Here is a 13,417-nt window from a genome sequence, read left to right as displayed (position 1 = left end):
TTGAGTCTCTCATTCTCCTTGCAGTTCTGGGTTGGTCTGCATGTCTTTTCAAATGCAATTTGAAGTTTTCAAATGCAACTCAGAAGTTTCTGGGTGGGACTGAGGATTCCACCTAAAGCTCCGTACTCTACAAAGGCTTAAAGCAAAAAGCAAGCATATTTTTCCTGGCAACTTCTAACTCCCAATCAAGTACAGGCTGAAGGCGGGATTACAAAATCTCTGTAATTATAATATCCAATATTCCCATAACACACATGTATGTCTATTTTACAATAATAGTCTGTTGTTGTTGTTGTTGTTAAGTGCCGTCGAGTCACCCTGTACAGGGTTTCCGAGGGTGTAAATCTTTACGGGAGTAGAAAGCCTCATCTTTCTCCTGCGGAGCGGCTGGTAGTTTCGAACCGCTGACCTTAAGGTTCGCAGCCCAATCCGTAACCACTAGGCTACCAGAGCTCCTTCAATAATATTCTAGAGGAACCAATATCCCTAAGGCAAACACATAAACCTTGTAAAACACTCAACTTCAATTTTTTTTTCTCCCTTGGACTAGCCCCTTGCATATGCATATAGACCTGGGTCTCTGACAGGGTGGATTCCAGTAGACCCATGCCCAGTATTGTTGCTGTTGTTAAGTGCCATGAGTAAGTTTTGACCCATAGCAACCCTGTATAAGGTTTCCAAGGAGCAGCTGTTGAGCATGAACTGCTGACTTTGTGGTTCAAACCAAATTTACAGTCTAGAGCATAAACCCGCAGCACCACACACTATATATAGATATGTGTGTAGTGTATGTAAAGAAAAGTTTATTATCTTATAATTGTAGAGTCCCAGGTACCCAGAGGAAAAGAAAAAGTCTCCCCTCCAAACCCTCCCCCTGCCACCCCACCGCCCCAGTGTCCATTATATTGGAAGCAGGCCACTCCCCCTAGGAAGCATCCCTTCAATAGATTAGAGGTTCATAGCTGTTCATCATAGAGCTAATTATGCCTGTATCAGGTTTCATCACCATGGGAATAAGCACATCCCAGATGCTAAACCTCTGGAAATCCTGGCCTAGTCGAGTTGACACAAAACCCTAATTATTACACATTGCCATTGTTTTCTTTCTTTAGTTCTTTTCCAAGCCCCCTCTTTCCTGGCTGTAATCCATAGCCAAAAGTAATAGGAGTCCTTTTATTCTCCCAACACTGCTCTGCCTTCAGCAAAACACTGCCCTTCATCAGAATAAGTTCATCTGCTGGTGTTCAGAACCCCTCTGTGTGGCGCTGACCTCTCTATTCCATGTTAGGTTCCCATGTCCCTCTTCATACAAACTCAGTTTATACAAACACATGATGTACACCCACCTCTCTGTGTATCCTATCTCTATCCCTCAAGTCAGTTCTGATAGAGAGTAACTCTGTAGGATAGAGCAGAACTGCCCCATAGGGTTTCCAAACTATAATCTTTATTGAAGCTGTTGTTAGTTTATTAGGTGCTGTTGAGTCAGCTCCAACCTATATCGACCCTGTGTACCACCGAATGGTCCGTACCATCTTTACAATCTTTGCCATACTTGAGCCCGTTGTTGGTGCCACTGTGCCAATTCATTCTCATTGGGGGTCTCCCTCTTTTTGGCTGTCCCTTCACTTTACTAAACATGATGTCCTTTACCAGGGACAAGTCCCTCCTTATAATATTTCTTAAGTATGAAATATGAAATCTGCCATCTTGGCTTCTAAGGAGCATTCTGTTGTACTTCTTCCAACACAGATTTGTTTGTTCTTCTGGCAGTCCATGGTACCTTCAATATTCTCCTCCAACACCACAACTCAAATGCATCAATTCTTCTACGGTCTTCTTTATTCATTGTTCAACTTTCACAGTAGCATATGAGGCTATTGAAAACACCATGGCTGGGATCAGGTGCATCTAGTCCTCAAACTGGCATCTTTGCTTTTGAACACTTTAAAGTGGTCTTGTGCATCAGGTTTGCCTAATGCAATATGTTGTTTTGCTTTATTGAAGTAGACTGCCACATCTTTCTCCCATGGAACAACTGGTATATTAGCGCCACTGACCTTTTTCTGGTTAGAAGCTGAGTATTTTATCCAAGCTTTCCACTAGTGCTTGTTACCTCTCTACTCCTCTCCAAATCTGTCATTCTCCCCGATTCCTAGACCCATTGCTAGCCCCAGTTTTTGAACTTCTACTGTACTCTGAGTATGTACTGACCACAGCTCCTTCACCTTGTCCCACACTCTCCTTTCTGAGCACATAAAGAACACCCAACAAAGTCCTGATTAAGCAACACTAACAAAAGGGATTGATATTCCTTCTAAACTGAATAATAAAATCATTACTTAAATGTTTATTTATTTCTTAGTATGCAAATTATTAGAACAGGCAATAATGCAATAAGAAATTAAGTGGCCACCTAGTCCTGTCCCATTGTTGTTGTTGTTAAATACCATCAAGTGGGTTCAGACTCACAGTAACCCTGTATAGGGTTTCCAAGGAGCAGCTGGGGAGTTTGAACTGCTGACCTTACAGCTCCAACTGATCTTGCAGTCCAGTGCATTATCCTGCAGTGCCACACCAGGACTCCAATCCTGTCCCATTATTAACCATCAAGTTGGCATCTGGGCACTAATTTATTACAATAAACTGTGATGCTCTCTTCTAAACCATGAGTCTTTTGTCTCTTAAAAACCATTGAGCTTTATCAGCCTTTTCTAAGTTACTGGAAGCCTGAGAAATGAGGTCATAGGCTAATGTTCTCTGTGTTGGTATGTATATTTATCTTGAAGGGCTTTTTCTCTTTTAGTGAAGTTTCTTTCTTTCGTTTTTTTTTTTTTTTTTAAACTAAGGACTTAATAAATAGTTGTCTAAATATACAGTGTAATTTCTTTTGTAAATGCAAAGCAATACTTACTTCTGAATAGTTGTAAGTGGAGAAATAATTAGCTTATTATTATTCAGGATTTCTAGTTCAACCTGGATTTTGCATTTAGGATTCTGGGACTTTTCATTCGTGGCATTGAAGAAAACAGCAGGTCCAAGAGGGAGGGGCTGTTTCATGAAAATGAATGTATTGTCAAAATCAACAACCTGGACCTCCTGGACAAAGCCTTTACTCAGTAAGCAGTTTTTCATTGTTTCACTTACTTAGTAATTTCCAGAACGTATATAATCATTACTGAACTCATTATGATCAAAATTATAGGTAGCATTTCCGGCTAGTTCCCGTGACCATCCATTTCCAAATAAATTTTATGTTTTAATCTACTCAAAGGTGGTCTGCACATGGTCTCGGAGGCCCTGAGTATTTGAAACCACAGAAAATAACACCATTCCTGCCTGCCTGTCATATGGGAACAGTACTGGATGGGTTTGTTTTTCTTAGGGTATGGGTCAGTTAGACTGGTATTTAATGACTCTTTTCACAGACTATTAGTTCAGCTTATTAATTAATTTACTTGGTGTCAGCAGTCTTCCCTTAAACTAAAAAATCTGTGAGAAATGTCTGTGAGGCCTCACTGACCAATAGAAAGCAATACCCAAAGTAAACAAAATTACTCACCCTCAAAAAAGTATCTCTAACTGCATGAGGAAATGATGTGGAAAAGGGTCCTATACCTGAAAATTACAACGTGTAGTAGTTTGATCACACACAGGTAGATAGATTGATAGATGGATAGATGGATAGAAAGATAGATGGATAGAAAGATAGATAGATAGATAGATAGATAGATAGATAGATAGATAGATAGATAGATAGATAGACAGACAGACACAGACATTGCAGGATTCCTGAAACAAGGGAATAAGTACTAATACTCTTTAGTAATGACTACCAGTCTCTGTCATTTGTAACCAAAACAGATCATAGAGTTTCTTTTCTGCGGTCATTAGTTAAGAAATGAAGCTCTAAAAGAGTCTATATCTTAAAATGATAAAATAATAGGGAAACTTATAATTATTATTAATAATGATTTTTTAAATATACACTGTGCCTTTTCACACTGCACTAATAAGTATGCAGAGCATATTTTATAGAGGTGGAAACACAGGTGTATAAACTACAACGACATTCCCAAAGACATAGCTATTATGAATAGACAAGGAAAGATAGCGTAGGGGAACCGAGCAGAGAAGTTGGACTGCCTATGTGGAATCCTCTCCATTTTCCACTTACACCAAGGGGCATTAAGTGATTCACTAGATGGTACTTATATACTAATTGGGATTATACTGTTATTATTTGATGTGACTGCTAGTAACACACATAAAACCTGAAATAATGCTAAGATTTATTTTCTCTCAAGATTGGCAGTCTATGGTTTATCTGAGAGCTCCAGTATCATCAGGTTATTTGGCATCTTTTCTCTCCTTACCCTGCTCTCCTTAACAAAGGGTTGTTATCTTTAAGTTGTTTCATGATCACAAGATGGTTGCTTGAGTTCCTGCCATCACTCTGAATGCTGAGAAATCTGAAGGAAAAAGAGAAAAATGCCTTCCAGAGGAGCCAGTCATTTTTAAAGAGCTTTCATTTAAACACTGCTTAACCCCCTTCACTTATATTTTCTTAAGTTTTGAAAAGGTAATTGTTTTACTGAGTCAAAGGGCAATATAGAGGCAGAAAGAAGAAGAGGCAATACATGTGTGTATGTGCAGTTATATTTTAGCATCTATTATATTTCATTAAATGCATGTGTTGCATATTAATAGATTTTTATATACAAATGTTGTTTTCGTTAAGTACCATGGAGTTGGTTTTAACTCATAGCAACCTTGTATAAGGTTTGAAGCAGTGGCTGGTGAGTTTGAATTGTTGGCCTTGTGGTTCAAACCAACCTTGGGGTCCGGTGCTTTTATCCCACAACACTACATCAGGAGTCCTTATATACAAATACACACATAAAAATAATTGTAAAGGCAATATATAAAAGCAGATACATTTTTAAATGATAGGCCCTTTTAAGGAAAAATCAAAGTACTAGGACAGAAAAGTAAACAAATGCAACAAATCATCATTTTTCTTAAGGAAAAAAAAAACAAGGTCCTCTCTGATGAATGACAGCAAGAAGCATGCACTATTACATTTAGGCAGAGTCAAGGCCCCTGCTAAAATGGCTCATCCCAAGAACCTAAATGATACTCCAATCAATGATATGAAATAATTTTTCCCATTAAAATTAAAGCTTACTTTTACATTTACTTCAATAATCATAGATTTTTATATTTCGAAATGCTTACAGGCTGTGGATGACTGAGCCAGAAACTTAGTCTCTCTGATCTCAATTTCCTCAGCAAAGCAAATGCTAAGTTTACCTCACATACAGGGTTGTTAAAAGAAAATTAATTAGGAGAATTATTCATATTAATATCAGGTATCACCACAGTGCAGGCATACAGAGTAGAAGGTGAGATAATGGTGAGTAGTATTTAGTTAGGATACCTGGAGTTGCATTGGGCTGCCTACTACAAGGTCAGAGATTCAAACCCAACAGTTGCTCCATGGATGAGAGATGAGAACATCTGCTTCCATAAAGATGCACGGTTTTGAAAACCTCTGAGGAGTGAGTACTCCTTAGAGGCCAGGATAGCCAGACTTCGTCTCTCATACTTAGGACATTTTGTCAGGAGGGACCAGTCACTGGAAAAGGATATCATGTTTGGTAAGGTGGAGGGTCAGAGAAAAAGAGGAAGACCCCAGCGAGATGGTTTGGCAAAGTGGCAGCATCAATGGGCTCAAGCATGGCAACAATTGTGAGGCTGGCCCAGGACCGGGCAGTGTTTCGTTCTGTTGTGTATAGCGTTGCTATGAGTCAGTACCGACTCGATGGCACCTAACAACAACAACACCAACAAGTGGTGGGTCCACTCTGTCCTACAGGGTCTCTATGAGCCAGAAACGGGAAGACAGTGGGTTTGATTTGGTATTTAGTTGGCACAGTAGTATTGGTAGTAATATTGATACTGTCTCCTCTGCTGATGCTATATGCCCCATTGTCAAGATGCTGATATACTCAACAAAGAAGCATGCTAGAACAGCCCACTGATACCCATTTTATCTCTTTGAAGGGCTCAAGATGTCTTTCGTCAGGCGATGAAATCCCCAAGTATGCTTCTCCATGTACTTCCACCCCCAAACCGTGAAGAGTATGAAAAATCTGTCATTGGACCTCTTAACATTTTTAGTAATAGTGACGGCATTTTGAGAACAAAAGTACCGCCTCCTGTCCATGGAAAATCAGGACTAGATACAGTAAATCTGAAAGGAGCAAGTAGTCCTGAGGCAGATGCATCAAATGCCTTGCAACAAAGCAAGAGCCCCCGAATACCAAGACAAGGACGACATCCACCCTCTCCCTCACTCTCCCCTCTCATGGGGCTTGGCAGCAAGAAAAATGCAAAGAAAATTAAGATTGACCTAAAGAAAGGTAATTATTAAATTATGCTTAATAGCATTCTATTATTGTAACATGTACAATTGGTTAAGAGAAATGCATTAAGGCTAATTTAGTTAATTCTTCTTTCATTAAATTGTATCAGAGAATAGATTTAGGTGTATACTTAGATAAATTAAATTTCTTGAATTTATACTACTTCCTTATTCCTTTTTTCTTGAGAGTATAGATTATTTAAAACAAGAGAATCTTAAGGACATGGAACTGGGAAGAGTCACCACAGACCAGAGAGAAATGCAGCAGTGGTCTTTCAACTTAGCACTCAATAGTCACTAAAACTCAGTTGCCTCTTTTTTGAATAATTTTTGAAACATCTTTTAGGTCAAGTCTAAAAGCATATTGTGTCTGGTTCTCTAAAATAGTTTTAAGTCAACAAAAACTTTATTATTTGAGAAATGAATATAAGAGGGCTTCAAAAAGTTCATGGGAAGTGAAATTAAATGATGCTGGGATTTTCCCACAAACTTTTTGAAGCTCCCTCATATGTGATGATTATAAACTTTGCTAATTCAATATCACAAACCATTTTTTAAAAAACAGACTTAATTTCAAATATATGTTTAACATTGTCTTTCTTCACCTTTCTTAGCTGTTCTATCCATTTTAAACAGAATAGGGACACTAGATAGTGTGTGTAAATATGCATTTATAAAATTTTATATATACACCCAAATAATTCTTTATATACTTCAGGCTTTTGTTCATTTTGTAACCTATGCTTGACGCTCCTTTCTAAAATTGTAAACTTTTGTAATTCTGTGTTTTTCAAGTCTCAGTTCAAAAGAAACCAAGATGATCACGTGCATTCCTATTTGAATTAATAGGGAATTTAATTGTCACAGGTAGTTTTATACTATCTGTTAAATATAATTTATAACATGCATCTTTAATTAGAATATAGTTATTATTGTACTAAGATTCTTTGATTATAATTTGATTCAGATATAAGGAGTCTTTACTGGGAAGGAAATATGTTGACTAGGAGATACAAACATTCCAGTGCAATTAGAAATTATATTTCTTGTTTAAATGTATCTATTGCCTTTTTTATAAGCATTATCTGGCAATGTAGAAGACAGTGAGTTGGGTGCTTTGAGGATAAAAAGAATGAATTAGAACAGAAGGTGACCTTAGAAATCATGGTTACTTGCAGAATAGAGATGTCATTTCTAGAAATTAAAACTTAAGAGTAGATGAGGATATTTCATGTTAGGATCTTGGGTTGGAAAGGGAACACATAATGGCATTTGAAACACTGCTGACAGTATATGCACGATGGTTATCTAGGAAGCTAACACCAGAAAAAGAAACCAGGGCCAAAGAAGGATTTTTTTTAAATCTTCCATAGAGAGATGATAGCTGGAGCCAGTAGCTGGCCAACTCAGAGAACCAGGTGTTCCAGGTCAGATCCTTAGGAGCAAATCTATGTTTATGTTAAGAGAGAATGGGTAGAGTTAGAGTAACAAACATACATGAACAGAGAAGTAGGAGAACCATCAGAAAATAACAGCATGCAAGCCACTATGTGTAAATTGATTTCACAAATTGATTGATGAAAGGTGTCAAAGGTCAAGAGGGAGAAATATCAAAGATAAGGAAAATTATTGGATATGGTCCTTGGTAGTTCTTTGAAAAGATATACTGAGAGAAATGGAAGATACAGGAGAGTAGGAGAAGAACACCAAGAGTGAGTGATGGAAAAGTCGGATGCAGCAGTCTAAATCTAAGTACAGGAGTGAACCACAGGTTGGCTAGGTGATGGAGAACCTGTCAGAACTCACATCAGATAGTTGTTTGTGACTCAGAGAAGTATGTAGTCTGGTTAGGGTTTACTAAGAAATCAATATCATGATTAATCCCAACATGTGCCATTTCTTTTAGGACCTAAATTCATTTTGACACCATCATGGCATGCCTGGAGCTATTTCTGTATTTGAACAATTGAAGCATTTTTATAATTCCCTGGGATGTAAATATTTCATCCATTCTCTATTAGTCTAAATCAGATAGATTTATTGTACGATTTAGTATTATTCATGCTTATGGTGACCGTATATTTTCCTGGCCTTTTATTCTAGGTCCCGAAGGACTTGGTTTCACTGTGGTTACGAGAGATTCTTCCATACATGGCCCTGGTCCCATTTTTGTGAAAAACATTTTACCAAAGGGAGCAGCCATAAAAGATGGTCGACTGCAATCAGGGGACAGAATTTTGGAGGTATAAATTGGAATTAATGTCTTCATTAAAATAATGGTTGGCATTTAAATAAATAAGTATACAACTATATACATATATTAATATTTGGAGTACTCTATCTATCTATCTATCTATCTATCTATCTATCTATCTATCTATCTATCTATCTATCTAGAACAGTGATGGTGCCGTAGTTAAGTGCTTGGCAGATAACTGAAAGGTTGGTGATTAGCATTCACTGGCTGCTCCATACGAGAAAGATATGGAAGTCAGCTTCCTAAAGATAACAGCCTGTGAAACTTTGCAGGCCAAAGTCTGACTCACCTTTAGGGTGGCTGTGAGTGGAAACCCACTTGATGGCAATGGGTTTGGTTTGGGAATTCGGGTCTGATGAGAATTTCATTGGCAAATCTTACCTTTTCAGCCTGACCTTACCCCTTTAAACTTCATTTTGTTCCTTAAGAATGCCATAACTGCAGTTTTCATGTAGTGTAAATCCCAAAGTACATAATTCTTCAGGGGAGGGTTAGAGAGATGGACACGCTGCCTTCAGAAGTGTACAGACTTACATGGAAGACATGTTGAGAAATCATACGAAGGAGCTTCTTCACTTTTTGATATTTTTATTTAATAAAAGTTTCTATGATTTTGTAGCAACATATTTTAGCTTACCCTCATGTATATAAATAATGATTACTTTCAATAATAAGAACTAATATCTATGTCAAGGAACTCCAGTGGCACTGTAGATTAAGCACTGGTTGACAGTTCATATCCAGCCACTGCTTTTCCAGAAAAGGAAAAGGATTAGTCTGCTCGAATGAAGATTTGGTGTCTCAGAAAGCCTGTGGAACAGCTCTGCTTTGTCCTAGGTTAGGTCACTGTGAGTCACAATTGACTCAATGGTAATGGACTTGTTTTTATTACACATAACACCAATAAGGTCACAGGAAGGATAGGGACTTTATCTAATTATAGAACTATTTAACAGTCAGCCTAAGTTTGTAAGTCCCCAATAGGGTCAGTGAAACAGAACCAAATAATATTGAATTTTTTTTCTTTACCTTCATATTCTTTCTTTCATTGCTTAGGGCCCTTGAAAAATTTGGTTCAAATCCAGGATTTCATCCTATCGTCAGTTAGAAAGATGTATTTCTAAGTTATATTTAAACCTAGGCAGCAGTTTCTGTAATCTTCTATAAGGATTTGTCCATCCTTTTCAGGTTACCTTCATCTCCTGTGCTAGACTGGTAATAGAAATGACTGTTCGGGATATTGCATAGGGAATTATTTGAAATGACAAAGCGAGGGGCATTTTTGCTTATTTTCCCACTGATTTTTGTTTAATATCTTCATCTTGGCTACATGTTTAGTATCAACTTATCTTTCAAGCACTCGTATTTACTGAAAGGTATCTGGTACCATTGTACTCTCTGGTGGGCTGGAAACACCCCACTTTAGATTTTTATGTAGTTCTAGTTCATAAAAGAAGACAAACCCATGACTAATGTGTTTCCAAATGAGAATTTCCAATAATCTATGTTAAACCAATGATGGTCATTTTTTTTGTGTGTGAATTGAGTGATTTTTTTTTTCAATTATTATTGTGAATTGAGTGATAGCTTATATGAGAGAACACCAGTTTTACACTCATCCCATTGAACTTCATTTCACTGAAATGATTACAATCCCCTCCAGTTACCATCATTCAAAAGTATTTGCTTATATTCCCTCTGTTTGTTTTTTCTTGTATGTGCACAAAAACACTTAGGAATATATAGTCATTAAAACAACCAAAGGGCATATTCTTCCAGCCTGCCTCCTGGCCACTAGCACACAGCCTTTCTCTTTCCATGAGTCTGGAGTCCTCAGCTGCTCCATCTTTCCATGTCATCATCTCTGCCAATGTCTAAGTTGCCTGTCCCTATCAAAAATGTGTACAGAGGGGATAGGATTTATTACTGATGTAAATATTCCTTCCCTCTCAATTGGTATTTTGAGCTACTACATCCCTAGCTGTAGGTCAAGATCATCAAATTGTAGCAATTTACATTTGTTTCCTTTATCAAATGATGGTAACTTTTTAAGCATGGAAACAATCTAGAATTATATCTAAAGACTCACATTTCCAGGAGAATTTGCTGTGTGATAATGGTTCACTTCTGCTCATTGCGTTAGGCAGAATGTGATGCCAGCTATACATTTAAAATCTGCTCCCTACCTATTAGAGGAATCTTCTCTAGTGTTTTACATTTCCATTTCCCCTCTAAGAATGAGATGCTACTAATTGCTGGCTAATCTAAGGCTGTTTGAGACTGCCCATCACCGTAATAATGGCTGTCAATATATTATTGGTATTTTAAACATGGTTGGCTTTGATCCATGAGATTAGTTTTCATCTTTTCAGGGTTTCCTTGATGGCAGGGGTCTATTTGTTGCTTACTTTCAGACACAAGCTAGAGTGAAAGGAGATGGCAGTGTGGTAATTGTATCTGTTCACATGGTTGCATTTATTAGGTGAATGGCAGAGATGTCACGGGACGAACGCAGGAGGAGCTTGTATCCATGCTGAGGAGCACCAAGCAGGGAGAAACAGCATCACTGGTCATTGCCCGCCAACAAGGAAGTTGTCTTCCCCGAGAACTGGTAATGCACAAATCTGAGAGCTCATAATGTTCAGATCTGAGTTTCCCTTCATTTTCAATGCAGAGTTTAGCATACTTAATGAACTCAGAATAGTTGAAAAAACGAGATCGAATCCACTGCTACAGTCTTCATTTTTAACAAAATTTGAGTCCAACTGAAATTTTTCTGTTACATTTAGGGCATTGCAGTTTGAAGATGTTGATATAATGAGTTAGGAATATAGGAATACTGCTTCTGGGACACAAATTGGAACATATTTTCAGGGAAGCAACTTATTGTCAACTAACTCAACAAAATATACACTGAGATTGTATCATGTGTTCCCAATGTAAAACATTCAGAAAAACAGTTTGTGGCACTATCTTTATGGAGGTTACAGTCTAAATGAAAATAAAGTTTTAGCTAAGTACTTGGAATAGTAACAAAGATTCTAAAAGGGAAACTGCAGAATGTTACTTGAACATTTAACAAAGAGTATATTTTAGTTGAGGGTTACAGAAGCATTTTTAAGGAAGAGAATTTCAGAAGTCTTATTTCAATTTAGGATTTGACCTACTAACTATACTTTTAGTAATCTGTGTTATACCATTCATCAGAGATATAGAAAACTTCATGTACATTGATTTATTTTTTTTTTTTTTTACTAAAGCACTATGTACAGGAATGATATATTAGATACTGTAGAATCGTAAAGAAATTGGTTACATAAATAACTGGATAACTCTCCCATAAAATATTATAAGTTCTTAAAATGGTCTTTGTTAAGTATTGAAAATAACAAGAGAAAAATTTCATCATATAATCGTTAAATTACGGCCATTCCACCCTGAAGGCACCCAATCTTGTCTGATCTCGGAAGCTAAGCAGGGTTGGGCCTGGTTAGTACTTGGATGGGAGACTGCCTGGTGCTTGGATGGAATACCAGGTGCTTTAGGCTTTAGGAGCTCTGATAGCGTAGTGGTTATGAATCGGGCTGTGAACCGCAAGGTCAACAGTTAGAAACTACCAGCTGCTCCGCCAGAGATAAATGAGGCTTTCTGCTCCCGTAAAGATTTACAGCCTCGGAAACCCTATTCAGGGTCCCTGTGGGTCGGAACTGACTCGATGCCACTTAACAACAACAACAATCGGTAAGTTAAAAAGTAGGGTAAAAATTATATATGTAGTATGATCATATTACATTAAAGATATCTTTTTAAAAAAACAAATGGCAATTTTAAAAATATTTGGAAATAGATACACTTGGAATGTTGATTTGAGAGCTTTTTTTTTTTTTTTTTTTTTTTTTTACAGTGAATACATTTTGTTATTGAAATAAATGCCTTTAAGAAGACTAGAAAACATATTGGAAATTCAGAGCAAATGCAATAAAAAGAATTTCTGTTATCCTTGATTTTTTTTTTAATTATTTCTTCTGAATCTGTCTAAGAAATGACAAGGATTTAAGTAAATAATACAGTCATTTCCCATCAAAATGGGAAGAGTTAGTTAAGAATTAAAGATCTATGTGTGAAGAAGAGAAAATTTAGGAGACATCATTGTTATCAAATATAGAATTACTGTATGATTTGGAAAGTAGACTTAATAGTTTCTTCATATAATTTATATCCACTAATTCAGGTCTATAATAGTTCAGTAAACATCTGTTGAGTATTTGCTATGTATAAAGATAGAGGTTCTAAGGATGCAAATATAATTAAGACTAATTTTCAGCCCTCATTTAGCTTGTAATAAAACCAATCATTAGAAATGATTAAGTTTCAGGAACTCTCTAACCATACCATTGGACTGACCTTTATGAATTGGTCAGTCCCACTCTAGTTTTGCAAATAAGAAAACAGAGTCAGTGTGGTTGAGTTACCTGTCCAAGGCCCTATAATGAGCTGAGTCTAGAGGTCTGAGTTTCCAAATTAACTTTCTCCAGATTCTAACTCTGTGTGTTAAATGTCTGTACCCACTGCTTTATGATGTAGAACAGGATACAAAATCAGTAAGCTTCTTGGTTATCTAATCTATGCTATAAGGTTAGTACAATGATTAAAAGATAACATATGCAAAGCTCTTAGATCTTTCTGATCAATTCTAAATTCTCAATATAAAGTATAATTTTTTCCTCGTATAT

The 13,417-nt window shown here is 36.9% G+C and overlaps 1 protein-coding gene across 3 annotated transcripts in view; it reads left to right on the top strand.

Annotated features, from left to right (window-relative positions):
- Window positions 1–13,417, top strand: part of PARD3B (par-3 family cell polarity regulator beta) — a 1,706,387-nt gene that overhangs the window by 936,230 nt on the left and 756,740 nt on the right. For all 3 annotated transcript variants that reach the window (XM_006861955.1, XM_006861956.1, XM_006861957.1), the window contains exons 7-10: window positions 2,994–3,119; window positions 6,067–6,425; window positions 8,531–8,670; window positions 11,167–11,295. In XM_006861955.1, coding sequence (XP_006862017.1) covers window positions 2,994–3,119; window positions 6,067–6,425; window positions 8,531–8,670; window positions 11,167–11,295 — 754 coding nt within the window. The remainder of the gene's footprint in view (window positions 1–2,993; window positions 3,120–6,066; window positions 6,426–8,530; window positions 8,671–11,166; window positions 11,296–13,417) is intronic.

This window comes from Chrysochloris asiatica, unplaced genomic scaffold, assembly GCF_000296735.1.
Source record: "Chrysochloris asiatica unplaced genomic scaffold, ChrAsi1.0 scaffold00045, whole genome shotgun sequence".
Taxonomy (NCBI): Eukaryota; Metazoa; Chordata; class Mammalia; order Afrosoricida; family Chrysochloridae; genus Chrysochloris; species Chrysochloris asiatica.
Note: the sequence above shows the minus strand (reverse complement) of the source record. Positions and strands in the feature narration are given on the sequence as shown.